This window comes from Stomoxys calcitrans, chromosome 1, assembly GCF_963082655.1.
Source record: "Stomoxys calcitrans chromosome 1, idStoCalc2.1, whole genome shotgun sequence".
Taxonomy (NCBI): domain Eukaryota; kingdom Metazoa; phylum Arthropoda; class Insecta; order Diptera; family Muscidae; genus Stomoxys; species Stomoxys calcitrans.
Genome location: NC_081552.1, coordinates 14,383,139 through 14,400,343, shown reverse-complemented (window position 1 = coordinate 14,400,343; position 17,205 = coordinate 14,383,139). Strand labels below are relative to the sequence as shown.

The following is a 17,205-nucleotide window of genomic DNA, read 5'->3' as shown; positions in this document are numbered from 1 at the left end:
CCGGCCTGCTCAATACATAATATAAATCACAAATTAAAAAAAGTATTGATACGTCAGATCTTTTTATACAACGGTATAGGTCCAATGAATTAAGAGACTTGATGGATATTTTACAACTTTGGATCAAGTAATGCTATGTTAAGCGGACTGGAATATGCTTTTGAAATTGGTATTGTAACAAGATAATGACCAGACATCAATCCCCATGGAAAATTCTTAGGGATACATTGAATTTTTGTCACAGATAACCGACTGTCAAATGCGGAAGAGCTATGAAACGCAGTGCGTAACGCTTGACACACAATCCGTTAAGGGCAATCCATTAAGAGATACCAAGGTTCCTACTGAGACTCCGTGCATCATATATGTGCTGAGATCATCAAACAAGAAGTTACTACTCTAGCCACAGAAATAATGTAAGTTTTTATTAATTAATTTACAACTTTTGTGCCATTTGCTTTGTAAGTATTGGGTTATGTATCAATACTCCGATTTTTTTGAACAGCGAATTTATGGGAGAAAATTTATTCAATGAATAATTTTTAATAATGGTAGGAATATAGTTTAAACATTTAGAGAATTGATTAGTAATTAATCTTACGTAAAAATGTTTTAATAAAAAATGTATTTTTGTAAAAAAATAAAATTTTGTTTTTTAGAGGAGCACACTCCTATTATTTTGAACACAACTTTACATACCTTGTTGGGTTTCATATATATATTTTGGGTCTCATACTTATATCAATATATCGATGTGTTATAAATGAAATGACGAAATTAGTTTATCCCCATCCTATGGTGGAGGGTATAAAAGTGCAATGTGGTTTCATAATAAACAACAAATTGTCTCAGTTAGTCTGATAAGAGTGTTTCTATTACCTTGCATATTTGCCCATAAACATTTTACTAAGGAACAGCTGGGGTAAATTCTGCTCTCATATCAATAAGTATTGTCCGATTCAAGTTAATCTCATAGATAAGAAACCTCCTTTTTATTGCTGTAGAGTGCAGGAGCTTAACAATGTTTAGCCAACGATGAAATTTGTTTCTGACATTGTCGCCAGGTTTAGAATAAAGGTATTTTGCAATCCCATGGTAGCCGGTTGTACGTACCGGATTGACCCGATATAGTCCTTCATCGGCAAGGGCTGCCGCCCCAGTGTGCATCACACTGCTACCACAAAAACAACAACAGGTATTTAGCATCATGCTAGCCTCAGCGCCACGCTGGCCTCCTCACCTATAAAATTGGGTTGGGTGGGTATTTGTTATTGTAGCTACATGTCTAGGAGGCCACCGTAGCGCAGAAGTTAGCATGTCCGCATATGACGCTGAACGCCTGGTTTCGAATCCTGGCGAGACCATCTGAAAAAATTTACAGCGGTGGTTTTCCCCTCCTAATGCTGGCAATATTTGTGAGGTACTATACCATGTAAAACTTCTCTCCAAAGAAGAGTCCGCCGTTCGGACTCAGTTATAAAATGGAGGCCCCTTATCATTGAGCTTAAACTTGAATCTGAAGACTGCATTGATATGTGAGAAGTTTGCCCCTGTTCCTCAGTGGAATGTTCATGGGAAAAATATGCATTTTTTAGCTACATGTCTATATGTGGAGGTGGCGATTCTAGCTAGCTCCTATAGGTGAGCAAGCGCTTTTCCGTCCAAAGGACCGATCGCCTCGGGAACAGTGTGACCAATTGATTATTTAAGGGCGCCAATAACACGCCTTGTCGAGGCACACAATATTTATGCATGAACCGGTGCCGCCCGGCCTCTCACTGAGACTCTCCGCTCGGTGCCGCTGATTGTCCGTGGCCGCCGTTGCAGCAACTCCGTATAGAGCTATCCGCAACCTGTGGGCCCGCCCGGTCGCTCGCAGCTAAGCTTTTGGTGCCGCGATAACGTTCCTTGGTGGATGATATATTGAGAGTGGAACAACGTTCACACTACTTTGTATAGTTATAGAGTGGGCCATATAGCGCTAGTCTTTTCAATGATTTTGAACTGTCTTATTTCATTGAACAATGGAAAAATGGCATTCTACCATTAGCCGGAATATTGAATAACTTTAAACAAGAAAAAATGTTTTCAAAAATTTTCCTGTCTTTTTTATTACAACTACTAGCCGAACCGGGCCCACTCTGCTGCGCCTACTTTAACTCTCTAATATCTTTTTAGGGTGCGGACACTTCGCCCTGAATGGGGATATCCAATTCGTGCCATTGCAGCCTATGACGCTGAACGCGTTCGAATCCTGGCGAGAACATCAGATAAAGCGGCGTTTAACCCCTCTTCATGTTGGTCATTTAAAAGAATTTTTCCCAAAGAAGTGTCGCACTGCGAGACGCCGTTCAGACTCGGCTATAAAAAAAGGTCCCTTATTATTGAGTTTAAACTTGAATCGGAAAGCACTCATTGATGTGTGAGAATTTGTCCATTATCGGTTCCTGGTGGTAATGTTCTTCCTTAGGGTAATGTTCTCATTAGGGGAGGGATGGAACCTCAGACATTTCGACTCAAATATGGATATCACTGCACTTTCAAATCCCTTTAATTTGAGCCCCATATTGCTATGGCCGGTAAATATGAACCGTTTGGAGGGTGTTTTGGGGCTGGGGCGGCCACCGGCGCTTTGCACTGAAAATAGATGTCAAATTCGTTCTTTATTCCCAACGGAAATGAAGTTCAGTTTAGGGGTGCTTTAGGGCGTACCCCAAAACACTTGGCTCCAAAATTGGATATCAAATTCGTTTTCTACTCTCAAATACCTTTCATTTGAGTCCCATATTGTCATAATGGGTCAAATAACCCATTTGACGTATCTTTAGGAGGAGAAGCGCCACCTAGACTTGAACGCATACTCCCAAATTCCTTTCATTTGAGTCCCATATAGCCATGTTCGGCTAATATGCCCATTTGGGGGTGGGCGACTTCGATCCGATTTTGTATACGGGTTCGAAATCTACTTCCGTATACCTTTCATTTGAGCCTCATATTGAAATGAATGTCCAATATGTCTGTTTAAGGGAGTTTTGGGGTTGGGGCGGGCCGATGGGTACTTAGACTCAAATTTGAAAACCATATCCGTATTCAACACTCCAATACCTTTCATTTGATACCTACATTGTCCCGATCGGTCCACTTTTGATTTTGGGTTGTGTTTTTGGCATAAGGAGGGTTCGTCCCCCTTCCGATATCGAAAAATTATATAGCCTATGTTTCCTTCCAGACCAACCTACACAATATGGGAAAATTTCGAGAAAATCGGTTCTGCGTTTTTCAGTCTATGTGCCAATTTTGGGCGTTTTTGTGGGGGTGGTGTGCCCTCTATACTTTGACATTAATTTGAATGCCAGATTCGCTATCTACTCTCGCATACCTTTCATTTGAGTCCATTATTGTCATGATCGTTAAATAAACCTATTTTAAGGGGTTTTGGGGCTGAGACGGCCCCCAGGTATTTGGACCCAGGTTTTATTTTGAAATTTGTACTCTACTCTTGAATATCTTTCATTTGAATCACATATTGTCCCGATCGGTCCACTTTTATTTTTCGGTAGAAATCGTTTTATGGAGTTCCTATATATATATTGAAGTGAAGCGATTAGTATACAAGGGAAAAAATCTTACAGGGTCCTTCACGTTGCTGATTCTTGGGATTGTACTGAGCAAAAAAGTCGACTAGAACATACGGTGAAAATTGAGCCTCTAGATTTTGATTTGCAATATTCCCCAGACTTTTGCCACGTTTTTTTTTTTTTGAAAGTTTGGCCTGCAACAACCAAACCATTGAGATTTTCGATTCAATACTAAGATAAAAATTGACAATAGTTAAGAACCCTCTACTACATCACAAATACCTTGGAACGTTTCTTCAGGCAATTTATTTATTTTTTATTTATTTCATTTCATGCAATGCAAAGCCATCAGGCCTATAAACAATCACACTATGCATAAGACGTACTTTTTTAACATAAGTTAAAAAACTACTCAATTAAAAATAAAAAACTTAAAAACTTAGAAAAGAGAAAAAATTGTTAACCTATTTAACACTCACTGAATCTAGATAAAACTAAATAACAAATAAAAAACAAATTACTAAAAATTATAAGCAGTAACCGATTAAAAAAAATCCAACGCAAAGAAGATCAACGTAATAAATTAAAAAAAAATGATTAAAGCATAATAAAAAAAGTAAAAAAATAAGTAATAGTTAAACCAAAATATACAAAAAAATCACAATAATACTCTTGGCTTTAAAAACAAATTATTAAGAATTATAAACAAAATAGCTTGAAAAAAAAAATAATTAAAAAAGATCACTTAACAATAAAAAAGAATTAAACAAAACGGAAAAATATAAGTAATACTAAAATCAAAAAATAAATAAATTAACAATAATACGCACGATAAAAAAACATTCCGTAAGACTATATAACATAGTTAAAGTTGTTGACAATTTGACACAAAAATTAGAAGCGCTGAAAGTGTAGACGAAGACGATTTGATGCAGTTCTTGTTGAAAAACTGAAATTTTTTATATCCGCAGGCAACGAGTTGTACAAACGTGCAACTTTTACAAAAAAGTAAAAAATGTAAATTTTGCCCATGAACATTTCACTAGGAAACAGGGGAAAACTTCTCACATATCAATGAGTGCAGTCCCATTCAAGTTTAAGCTCAATGATAAGGGACCTCCTTTTTATAGCCGAGTCCGAACGGGGTGCCGCAGTGCGACACCTCTTTGGAGAGAAGTTTTACATGGCATAGTACCTCACAAATGTTGCCAGCATTAGGAGGGGAAAACCACCGCTGAAAATTTTTTCTGATGGTATCGCCATGATTCGAACCCAGGCGTTCAGCGTCATAGGCGGACATGCTAACCTCTGCGCTACGGTGGCCTACAAAAAAGTACTACTCAAAAAATTATCTACCCCCGGAAGAACCAACTGATTAGTTCTGGTAGAATGACAAAAATTAAATTCATTAATAAGAAAAATAGGAGACCAACATTTCAATAACTTAAAAAGAAACAACAGCAAAAGATAATTAACATACGACACACATAGGGTGTTATATGAACACGACGACCTACGCCGTAAACAAAACGAATCATATTGTTAAAAGCGACCTGAAGACGATGCATGGTCCCTTGCGACGCACTGGAGTACACCTCCAGACCATAAAATGTCCGGCAAAACTAATGCATGCGCCAAACGCTCCCTCACAAAGAGCGGTAAATATAAACTCGTGTTATACAGGCTTCTTAAAGAAAAGTAAACTTTAGACACCACGGAACTAACGTACCGATCAAACCAAAGCCTGTCATCCAGCTGAACACCCAGACAATCAACGCTTTGCACAAATTCTATATCTACATTATTATATCTAACACTAACATTATTGTCAGCCCGAAGATAAAAAAGGGCTTTAGTTTTAGAAGCGTTAACACTGACCCTATTCTCCGCCATCCACTCACGTAACGACTCCATCGCAATATTAATTTTCGTTTGAAAAACATTCAAAAATCGGTTATCACCCTTAAAAAGCAATTGGATGTCATCAGTATATGCAAATGGAGTGCACCAACAATCCAGACGAGAAAAAACATCATTGACAAATAACACAAAAAGAAGCGGACCTAATGCTGAACCCTGAGGAACACCGCTTCTTACAGAAATAACACTACTACATTTACCATCAACACAAACAAACTGGCTCCTACCTGTAAGATACGAGCATAACAATGTACATGCGCTGGTCGAAAACTTATAAACGGACTTTAATTTTCTAAGAAGAAGGCTCTACCATAGGATGGGGGGTATATTAATTTCGTCATTCTGTTTGTAACTACTCGAAATATTCGTTTGAGACCCCATAAAGTACATATATTCTTGATCTTCGTGACATTTTATGTCGATCTAGCCATGTCCGTCCGTCCGTCTGTCTGTCGAAAGCACGCTAACTCCCGAAGGAGTAAAGCTAGCTGCTTGAAATTTTCCACAAATACTTCTAATTAGTGTAGGTCGGTTGGCATTGTAAATGGGTCTTATCGGTCCATGTTTTGATAACGCTGCCATATAAACCGATCTTGGGTCTTGACTTCTTGAGCCTCTAGAGTGCGCAATTCTTATCCGATTGGAATGAAATTTTGCACGACTTGTTTTGTTATCATATCCAACAACTTTGCCAAGTATTATTCAAATCGGTCCATAACCTGATATAGCTGCCATATAAACCGATCTTGGGTCTTGATTTCTTGAGCCTCTAGAGTGCTCAATTCTTATCCGATTGGAATGACATTTTGCAAGACGTGTTTTGTTATCATATCCAACAACTGTGTCAAGTGTGATTCAAATCGGTTCATAACCTGATATAGCTGTCATATAAAGAGATCTGGGGACTTGACTTCTTGAGCTTCTAGAGGGCGCAATTCCTATCCGATTTGGCTGAAATTTTTCGTGACGTATTTTATTCTTACTTTCAACAACTGTGTCAAATAAGGTTCAAATCGGTTCATAACCTGATATAGCTGCCATATAAACCGATCTGGGATCTTGACTTCTTGAGCCTCTAGAGGTCGCAATTATTATCCGATTTGACTGAAATTTTGTACGACTGATTCGCTCATGACCATCAACATACGTGTTTATTATGGTCTGAATCGGTCTATAGCCCGATACAGCTCCCATATATTGGTTGCCCAAAAAGTAATTGCGGATTTTTTAAAAGAAAGTAAATGCATTTTTAATAAAACTTAGAATAAACTTTAATCAAATATACTTTTTTTCTAAAACAAGCTAAAAGTAACAGCTGATAACTAACAGAAGAAAGAATGCAATTACAGAGTCACAAGCTGTGAACAAATTTGTCAACGCCGACTATATGAAAAATCCGCAATTACTTTTTGGGCAACCCAATAAATCGATCTCCCTATTTTACTTTTTGAGCCCCCAAAGGGCGCAATTCTTATTCGAATTGGCTGACATTTTACACAGGTCTCCAACATATAATTTAATTGTAGTCCCAACCGGACCATATCTTGATATCGCTCTAATAGCAGAGCAAATCTTTTCTTATATCCTCTTTTTGCCTAAGAAGAGATGCCGGGAAAAGAACTCGAAAAATGCGATCCATGATGGAGGGTAAATAAGATTCGGCCCGGCCGAACTTAGCACGCTTTTACTTGTTTTTTTTTTTTGAAATCGCTATTCCATTATTTCTCAAATGTTATCACTGCTAATGAATTGAAGCTTCATAAAATTTGCATATCAATTTCACTGTTTTAAACCCATTTAGTTTTTATACCCTTCACCACAACTGCGAAAGGAGGGTATTGAACTTTGTGCATTTGTTTGCAACGCTAAGAAGGAGACGAGCTAGACCCATTATTAAGTATACCGATCGGTTTAGAATTACTTCCTGATTCGATTTAGCTATGTCCGTCTGCCTGTTTGCCCATGTATTCTTGTAATCAAGGTACAGGTCGTATTTGTTGTCCCATTACTGTAAAATTTTGCATATTGCATTTCTTTGGCTTAAGAACGAACGCTATTGATTTTGGAAAAAATCGGTCCAGATTCAGAAATAGCTCACATATATATCCGATCCGATATGCCTTATTTGAACTGTAACAGCCACAATTTTAGCTGGATCTTTACAAAATTTTGCACGAGGTGTTTGATTTGGCGTTCGTTCAATTTGTTCAAATAGGTCCAGTTTTAGTTATAGCTCCCATATTATCTTTCATCCGATATGGTCTATTATGGCTGTAGCAGCTACAGTTTTGTTCAATCCTAACAAAATTTTGGACGTGGTGTTTGATTTAACGTCTTAACTTTACCAGACAATTTCAATAAAATCGGTCCAGTTTTAGATATAGCTCCTATATATATCTTTCATCCGATATGCCTTATTATGACTTTGGCAGCCACAATTTTAGTACGATCTTCACAAAATTTTGCACGAGGTGTTTGATTTGACGTTTGTTCATTTCATTCAAATAGGTCCAGTTTAGATATAGCTTCCATATAAATCTTTCATTTGATATGCACTTTTTAACATTTTACTGCTCTTGCATATGCTTAATAGTAGGCAGACTCGGTGGTGTAGGGTATTATATAGTTGGCTCCTTTTGCCTTTTCTTACTGGTTTTTATTAGTATTAGCGCCCCTGTTCCTTAATGGAATGTTCATGGGCAAATTTGCATAAGCGCAATTGAGTTAATGCGCACATTTGAAATCTAAGTAAACGATTTCAATAGGAGCAGTCAAAATCAATAAATAACTAATAAAATGAATAGAATTCGACTAAGCTGATCTAAAAAAAACTCGCTATGAGAAATAAATGTAAGAAAGCAAAACTACCGATCAATCCCATGGCAGCCGGTTGTACGCACCGGATAGACCCGATGGAATCCTCATCGGCAAGGGCTGCCGCCTCAGTGTACGTGTTCGTCTTTTTTCGTCATGGGAGAGGCACATCCCGGAGTGCCTTCTCCGCGCGCTTCTGGTTCTGGTCCCGGACCCTGGTTCTGTTCGGTTTGCCAGAACCGCCTTCATCATCGGTGGGTGTCGGTGAGGTGTAACCGGTGCATGGAGTGGGTACATTTCCGATCTTGCTCTTGCCTCACTTCACTACGGGAGTATGGTCATACTGGCTATGTCGCAAGGTGCTGTGCGAACATAGCCAGCAGTGGGTCACAAGCGTCTTCGTCGTCGCCTTCTGCGTCCTAGTCGTCGGACTATGTGACCCCCCCGACCTCTCCCGTACGGCAATTTACGCAACGGCAGCATCCCAGAACAAATATTGTCAGGCCAGTGTCGGGAAGTGTATCGTTCTTGCAGTTAAACTGGAACGGACTTCGTGGTAAAATCGAAGAGATTGTGGACTTTGAGTCGGAAGCCCAAATTGGTCGCAGCAATCCAGAAGACAAAGCTGACCAATACCTGCAGCTTGCACAGTTGTCAAGGTTACAATGTGCTACGTAAGGATGGAGGTGGGGGATTGGCATTCGCAATACACCATTCCGTGCAATATATGGAATGCATGGGAATAGCAGTCAGGTCTGGTACTGCCGAGATAGAGCTATACAACGTGTACATACCGCCGATTGGTAGCTGTATCCCGATTAATGACCAGGCTTACAACCCCGACATAAGTGGGTTGCTTTCTGGCCATAATCGTCTGGTTCTAGGGGACTTTAATGCGCATCACACGTCGTGGCATTCTCCCCTAGGTAACGACCAGCGTGGCGTAGCTTTGGCAGAGCAGATTGAAAACTCCACGTTTTGCACGGTGAATGAGGATTCCCCCCCTAGGATTACGCGGAGATGCAGCAGCTCGCCTTACATCTCCATTGCATCCCCTGATCTCCTGAGTGATAAATCCTGGCATACGGTCATCTCTTTAGGGTCAGACCACCTTCCCATAATTCTCACCATCGACCGACCACCCGACTTCATAACCGATACGAATGCCGATTGGACTGACTTCAGAGAGAATACCAATCGCCGCTTCAGTGAACTGCCACCCTCCTTTGATATGTTGGTGACCGAGAGGAAATTCCGGGACGTCATTAACGCAGCAGCCGCTCGCTTTATACCAGCCGGTCGAATACCCCAAGTGCGGCCAAATTTCCCGGCGCAAGCAGTGGTACTCGCAGATGAGCGTGATGGGATTCGTGCTATGGACCCCGCTAACCCCAGAATCAGCGAGCTGAATCTGGAAATAAACAGGGTAGTCAACGAACATAAGCGGAATTTGTGGCTGGAACACTTGGAGCAATCTAACTTAGGCACCGGTGTAGGCAAACTGTGGTCTACTGTTAATTCACTCTCGAACCCCGGTAGACGGGATGACAGGACCTCAGTCACTTTTGGCGAAATAACCGTGACTGATCCGAAGAGATGCGCCACATTGTTCAACCGTCAATTTATTGTGCATCCCGAGAAAGACAGGGAAAGGAGGAGAGCTATTCGCCGTATTCGTGGTCTCCGAGCCGATGAACAGCCATCACAATTTAACGTGGGCGAAGTTACGAATATCATCCGTGGCGCCAAATCATTTAAGGCGTTGGGCCCTGACGGAATCTCTACATTGTTGTTGAAGAATCTGGATTCACCCAGTGTTGAGTACCTTACCAGTGTCCTCAACCTGTCTTTGAACACTCTTATATTGGGTTGCCCAAAAAGTAATTGCGGATTTTTCATATAGTCGGCGTTGACAATTTTTTTCACAGCTTGTGACTCTGTAATTGCATTCTTTCTTCTGTCAGTTATCAGCTGTTACTTTTAGCTTGCTTTAGAAAAAAAGTGTAAAAAACGCAAATACGCGTGAGGTGAATATTGAGCTGACTGTGATGGTCGATGGAGAAACGATTCCGACCATCAAGTGTCCCAAAATACTTGGCGTCACATATGACAGCTGATACACATTCTCCCCACATGCCACAGCAATCTGCGATAAAGTCAAAAGTAGAAACAAGGTCCTCAAGTCACTTGCTGGCAGCACTTGAGGTGCGGACAAAGAAACCTTGTTGACCACGTACAAAGCAATTGGCCGGTCTGTGGTAAGATATGCAGCGCCAGTGTGGTCTCGTCAACTTTGTGACACGCAATGGAATAATATTCAGAATGCCGCCCTCCGAACTGCGACGGGCTGTCTCCTCAGTTCTCATGTGGACCACCTCCATCAGGAGACAAAGATCCTACCAGTGCGAAGACATAACTACATGTTGTCTAAGCAATACCTTTTGGGCTGTTATCGCAGAAACCATCCAAATCATCATCTTGTGGATAGATATCCACCGCCCAGAAGCCTTAAGGTAGATCTACATGACCTAGAGCGTGAGGTTCAGCGCTACAAGAGAGAACTTCTAGATAAAGCGGCATATCAAGCAGGTCTAAACAACATTCATGCAAATACGGTAGCAGATGCGGTAATTGGCTGCTGAGTGAGTGTAGTCCTTGGAGAACGACCGCCACCCATTGCAGCTGAAGAAATCGACCTCACCCTGCAAACCAGAGTAGTTCTGGCTCAGTAACGTTCCGGCAGATGCAGCCGCCTCAATTCCTACAGAGCTAGGATTGATGCCGACGTGCAAGATGTATGTCCCGATTGTAACCAGGGACCGCATGATACACGTCACCTGTTTAACTGCCCGGCCAGACCCAGATCCCTGTGGACGCACCCCATCTTAGTCGCAGAGTTCCTGGGTCTTGACACTCAACAGAATCAAGCAGACGAAAGATAGAACACAATAAACTGCTACACCAACAACAACAACCGGTCAATCATAATTCTTGAATGCGAATTTGTAAATAGTCACTTTGAAAACTTTAAATGGAATCAATTGAATGTTAGCTCAAAATTGTTTGGCTAACACGGTATCTGTGTGAAATTTACAAGATAGGATTTAATCCGCTTATAATATGCTGGCTAGTTCCATTCAGCAACTTCCTTCAATTCATTGGACCTTCTTCCACAAATTTTATCCATTGACCATTGCTCGCGAACATTCCATTATAGAACAAGGACAAACTTCTCCATTACCACTGAGTGCAGTCAAGGGCCTCCTTTTTTAAAAGCCGTGTCCAAACGGCGTGCTGCAATGCGAAACCACTTTAGGGAGAAGATTTTGCATGGCAAGGTAACTCAAAAATGTGGCCAGTATTAGGAGACGATAACCACCTCTGATCATTTTTTCTTTTGTTCTCGCCAGGATCGTTCGACTGAATAATCTTTAAAGCTGGACATTTATCGAGGATTTCGTGAGCGCATGTAGGAAATCTTATAGACAAGCCTTGTGCTAATCCTAGTGATGTCTGTATTGGGTTCTGCAAATGGAAATCTTTACAGAATTACGGAAAACTCAGCAACCTGTCTCTTCGGGTCACAAGGAGGTAGTGGGAAATAAGTTTGTGGTATGTGGAGATGGCTAAAGTGATGGGTACGGAACCAGTGAGTTCAATGTTTATGAAAATTGTTTGGTAGAGGAATGCTATGCACGATTAATGCTCAGCTAGGACGTGAGAAAAGTGTGAAACTTTTTGCTGTATGAATTTGGCCTCAAACTCTTATTCCTCCTTGCGGTTATGGACTACTGTAGTTTATTGAAGTGGTAGAGGAAAGTTAAGCTGTCAATGGCTTATTCTGGTCTACACTGGTTATTTCCCCATTTACACCGCAGCTAATTACTATCTTGTCAGATCTATTCTGCAGAGCAAACACCACAATAGAGAAAGTACACCGGTAATTCAATACAAAAGTCTACATCACTTGGTATAAATTTCGTTGACTACATACTTACAAGTAATGGGAGGTTTTCTCAGTCCTCATCAAGACAAACTCTACTAGACGCAAAAAATTTTTCCTCACAGATCCACATCAAATCCTTTTGGCCTGGGATTTAAGTCAATGTGCTGGATGTGCATTCCGCTTTTAGAGGAGACAAAATTACATTCCTATACAGTCAATTATACTTAATTTCTAAAATTATCACACTGGACGCGACACCCTTTGCAAAAGGAAACGCGGTTGATACCTAAATATTTCAATATGGGTTCCACATGTATTGAAAGAAGTTCATTTAACAAACCGAATCAATGCACCTTAAACGCAATGAATTCGATCCGTTTTTAAAACGAATCATAACTGGAGATGGAAAATGGATTGTTTACAACAACGTTAGTCGAAAACGATCATGGTCCAAGCATGGTGAACCAGCTCAAACCACTTCAAAGGCTGATATCCACCAAAAGAAGGTTATGCTGTCTGTTTGGTGGTATTGGAAGGGTGTGGTATATTTTGAGCTGCTTCCAAGGAACCAAACGATTAATTCGGATGTTTACTGTCAACAATTGGACAAATTGAATACAGCCATCAAGGAGAAGCGACCAGAATTTGTCAATCGTAAAGGTGTCATATTCCACCACGACAACGCTAGACCGCACACATCTTTGGTCACTCGCCAAAAACTGAGTGAGCTTAGCTGGGAACTTTTGATGCATCCACCATATAGCCCTGACTTGCACCATCAGACTACCATATATCCCATGGCAGCCGGTTGTATGTACCGGATTGACCCGATGAATTCCTTCATCGGCAAGGGCTGCCGCTTCAGTGTACCACACACTGCTACTACAACAACCATATATTTCGAACTTTGCAGAACTCCTTAAATGGTAAAACTTTCGGCAATGATGAGGCTATAAAATCGCACTTGGTTCAGATTTTTGCAGATAAAGGCCAAAAGTTCTATGAGCGTGGAATACTAAATTTGTCAGGAAGATGTATAGGCAACCCAATACAATACAATACAGAAAGTGACATCTCAGATGACAAGTCTTATCGTTTAATAGGAGCTTAAGTAATAGAATCATTTTCATTGTGAGCAAGGCCAATCATGTTTTATATGGGGAAAATTCCGGGAATGGAAGATATCTGGCAGAATGTCAGATAGAGAACAGGATGTTCGTTTTGTTCATTTGTACATCGTTTTGCGGGGAAGATTTAATTTAGAAGCACCCCTTATGGTTATATATTTACTTCTTGACGGGTATAGCCTCATTCACATGTTTTTTTATTTATTTTGTAGGTCTACGATTTTAAGAGCACAAAAGTTCGCGCAGACAAAAAGAAAGAAAAAAAATTGTCAAACTATTGCAAAATTGTTTCAACCTTTTAATTGTAAACTCCTTACATATTGAAATAGTCAAAGGTAAACTAAAGCATCTAATTGCCAACGTACAAAATATAATAAAAAAAACAGATAAAAAAAAATTCCCTTTTATCTAAAGCTGACCATCGAATCGTCTCTAGGTGGAAAAAATTACGTTATACCATAACAAAAAATACACCACGAAACGAAAACAATGACAATTCCATAACACAACGTATAGGGATTGGTTACGATTTGGTGAATGAAACAGAACTCACACACACATGTACACTCAAGAGCTGATTGCACAAACTCTCCCTAATGTTTTGCCTTTGTAAGGGCTCGCGAAAAAATCCTTGTACATAAATATCCTTGAAATTTCAAAGATCTCATAATATCCCAAATAAGCACATGCGTGTATGTGTGTAAGATATGTTTCGCAGGTCTTGACATCGCTGCCGCCACCGCCGCAGTCACCATACAGAACATGAAAGGAAGGAAATTTCAAGAACTTATCATGGTGTTTGCTTTGTGTAATACTTCATCTGGAAAAGTAACATATACAGGCACGTTAGCTATTTACTAGATTCTTCCTCGTTTTTTCTTTATTTTTTTCCACACTAAGCGAGGCCACAGTTGGTTGGCCATATTACTCCAGCTTGAAACAGCTGCGATTCAAGAATATTCCCACAGAGCAACAAAGAGAAAGCTGTCATGCTTTTCCTATTTCTTTTAGTCTTCTGTAAAGGCATTTTGTTTTACACGCCGTCGTAGCAAGCTGCCGACATTTGGTCGCTATCGACTCTTTCCACTTTTCAAAGAAAAAAAATCAATTATTAGGTTACAGCGCTGCCGGCGCACAAAATAAGAACGAAAGCGTACACAACACCCGCCGCCCTTTTCATTTCGCACGACAAACACTTTAGAATTTGTACTCTTTCAACTTTTCACTTTGTTCTTAAGGCATATGTACAAAATACATCTGCCGATGCAGCAGCAGACAACGCCACAGCTCTGCCAATTTTTTTCTTCCACTCTTGATTCATCGTCAAATCTTCAGTTTTTCTCAGATTAAATAAATCGTCATAGAACTTTTCGCTTTTTCGTTTTCACAAGTTTAATGTTAGTTTTGTTTTTTCAATGCCACTTATTTTTAATACAACTTCTTAAAAATTCTTTTTATATGTATTTTTATTTTCAATTTTTCACTTCGATTTTTAAGCATAACAAAATACATCTGCCTTTGCTCAGCCGCTGCAACGCCAACATCAACGTAGAATTTTTTTATCCATTTCTTGATTCATCGTTTTTCAAGTTAAGTTATTGTTTTTCAAGTTATTTCTCCATAGAACTTTCTATAATTCTGTAAACTCATAAAACTTACGATAATTTTCTTTTATTATCCATGCCACTCATTTTTTTTAATTTATATCCTGTGATCAATTTAGCAATTCAGCAGGCTTTCGTTAGTATCCGTCTTTGCTTCCCGAAGTAAAATTATGAATAGTAGTGACCGTTCTCGAAGAACGGTGGAATGAAGGAATAGACGTTTTCGACAGCGTACATAAAATGACATAGGGAATGAGTTTATATGCGGATTGCAGAGGTCGCCCTAATTCAATGCTTGGTTAAGCTGAGTATTCTGTTCAGTTCGAAAAAAGAAAACAAAATTTTTCTGCAAAGCCATATGTTTTGCAGACTGAAATTTAAAAATACAACGATTTTAAAGGCAGTAGTGAACGTTTTTCAAATAAAAAAAAATTAAAGAAATTATTGCTAGCAGAAATTATTACCACCTCTAAAAACTTAAACAAAAATCATCATCCAAATGTTGAAGAAATTTGTGCTGTTTAGTTAAAATTGCTTTAATTTGAAATAAAAGTGATGTTATTGTAAAAATATAGCTGAAGTAAATAATAAACATGCCAACAATTGGTAATTAATGCCTTTAATTCTAAAACTTAATTCAGCTTTAAAGTAGGTTTATTTGACAGTTATAAAAAGAAAATCTGTCAAATAAACCTTTAAAGCTGCGTTATGTTTTGTGAATGCGGACATAAGTGTTTTTTTGGTTTGCATGGACGAAATTTTTAAGGTTGTCTTATTTGTTCAGCAACATAAAAACCATATGGTGAAATCGCCATATTAAGGGTGGTACTATGTTCGATTTTCACCAAATTTTTTGGTGATTACTTTTTTTGATAAAAAGTTTTGAAGCAAAAAACTTTTTTTGCAGTAGGACATTCCCCCATGTTTTGCATTAAAAATGCAACTCTGCAAACAAATCCCACAAAACCGACGCGCAAAAGTTAAGAATCTTCAATTTTGGCGATTGAACTTTTGCCCCCTCTTTGTGACCATCTATCAATCGATGTCCTTCGGGCCTGGTCCTGAAAACTTAGCATTCATGTCACTAAAAGCATACCCACAGATTCCAGTGTCCCTGGAGTGTGTAAGGTAGTTCCTAGTCTCGCAAGCTCGAGACTAGGAACAGAACAGAAAGCGGCTCAGGTAGGGTGTTATCCACACTGCCTGGAACATCGTATATTGTATCAATGATAACACAGTTCTCAGTTCTCTTCACAGCTCTCTTAACCCCTCGGCAGTGGTCACTACAATTTGGGTAGCCACAATTTCCAGAGGCATAAGATGATGATGCACAAACAAGCCATCCTTTGGATCCGGTTAAATATTGAGCAGTAGGTGGATTTTTGAAGCGCCGTCCACCAGACCACAACACCATATAACATAATAGGTCTGACAACTGCAGTATATACCCAATGCATGACACGCGGCATAAATCCCCAACTTTTTCTAATGGCTCTCTTGCAGGTGTATAGGGCAAGAGTGGCATTTATTGCCCTTTCCAAAATGTTGGATTTGAAATTCAATTTCCTATCCAGCAAAACACCCAGGTATTTTGCGCTTTCTGTAAATGGGACATTCTTCCCACACAAGGAGACAGGTTCCATTGTAGGCAACTTGTATCTCTACTGAAAAGAACTACTTCTGTCTTGCACGGATTTATACCCAGACCACTTTTGGTAGCCCACTTTGCTGTTGCACGTAGAGCTCCCTGAAGTATATCTCTTAGAGTGCTGGGAAACTTTCCCCTATTGCATTTCCCTCATTACCAATGGTAAAATTTTAATAAAATTGTTACTTAAGAGTAATCGCGAAAAAAGGGGTTTCAAGTGTGAAAAACGAACATAGTTCCAGACATTGAGAGGGTAGTAGTCCTTTTCAGCAGGAGATACAAGATACCTACAATGGCAACTGTCTCCTTGGGATGAGAAAATTTTCTCTTTACTGAAAGCGCAAAATACCTAGGTGTTTTGCTGGACATGAAATTGAACTTCATATCAAACATTTTAGAAAGGAAATAATCATGCACTCTATGCTGCAGTTGTATATAGTGCTAAATTGTTTGTGGTCTGGTCAACTGAATTTAATGCTATACCTATTGCTTATGGATACTGTGGCTAAATAAATTACTGCGACCACTGATGTGAAGCTAAGGGAGTTTTCGAATTTGGTCATGTGGC

The 17,205-nt window shown here is 39.6% G+C and overlaps 1 protein-coding gene across 5 annotated transcripts in view; it reads right to left on the bottom strand.

Annotated features, from left to right (window-relative positions):
- LOC106091567 (dnaJ homolog subfamily C member 5 homolog) overlaps window positions 1-15,200 on the bottom strand; it is a 97,817-nt gene extending 82,617 nt beyond the window's left edge. For 3 of the 5 annotated variants that reach the window (XM_059360735.1, XM_059360736.1, XM_059360738.1), the window contains exon 1: window positions 15,045-15,200. In XM_059360735.1, the coding sequence (XP_059216718.1) occupies window positions 15,045-15,076 (32 nt within the window). In that variant the 5' untranslated portion in view covers window positions 15,077-15,200. The remainder of the gene's footprint in view (window positions 1-15,044) is intronic. The other 2 variants (XM_059360734.1, XM_059360737.1) reach the window with 2 other exon arrangements.
- Window positions 15,201-17,205: the final 2,005 nt, after the last annotated feature.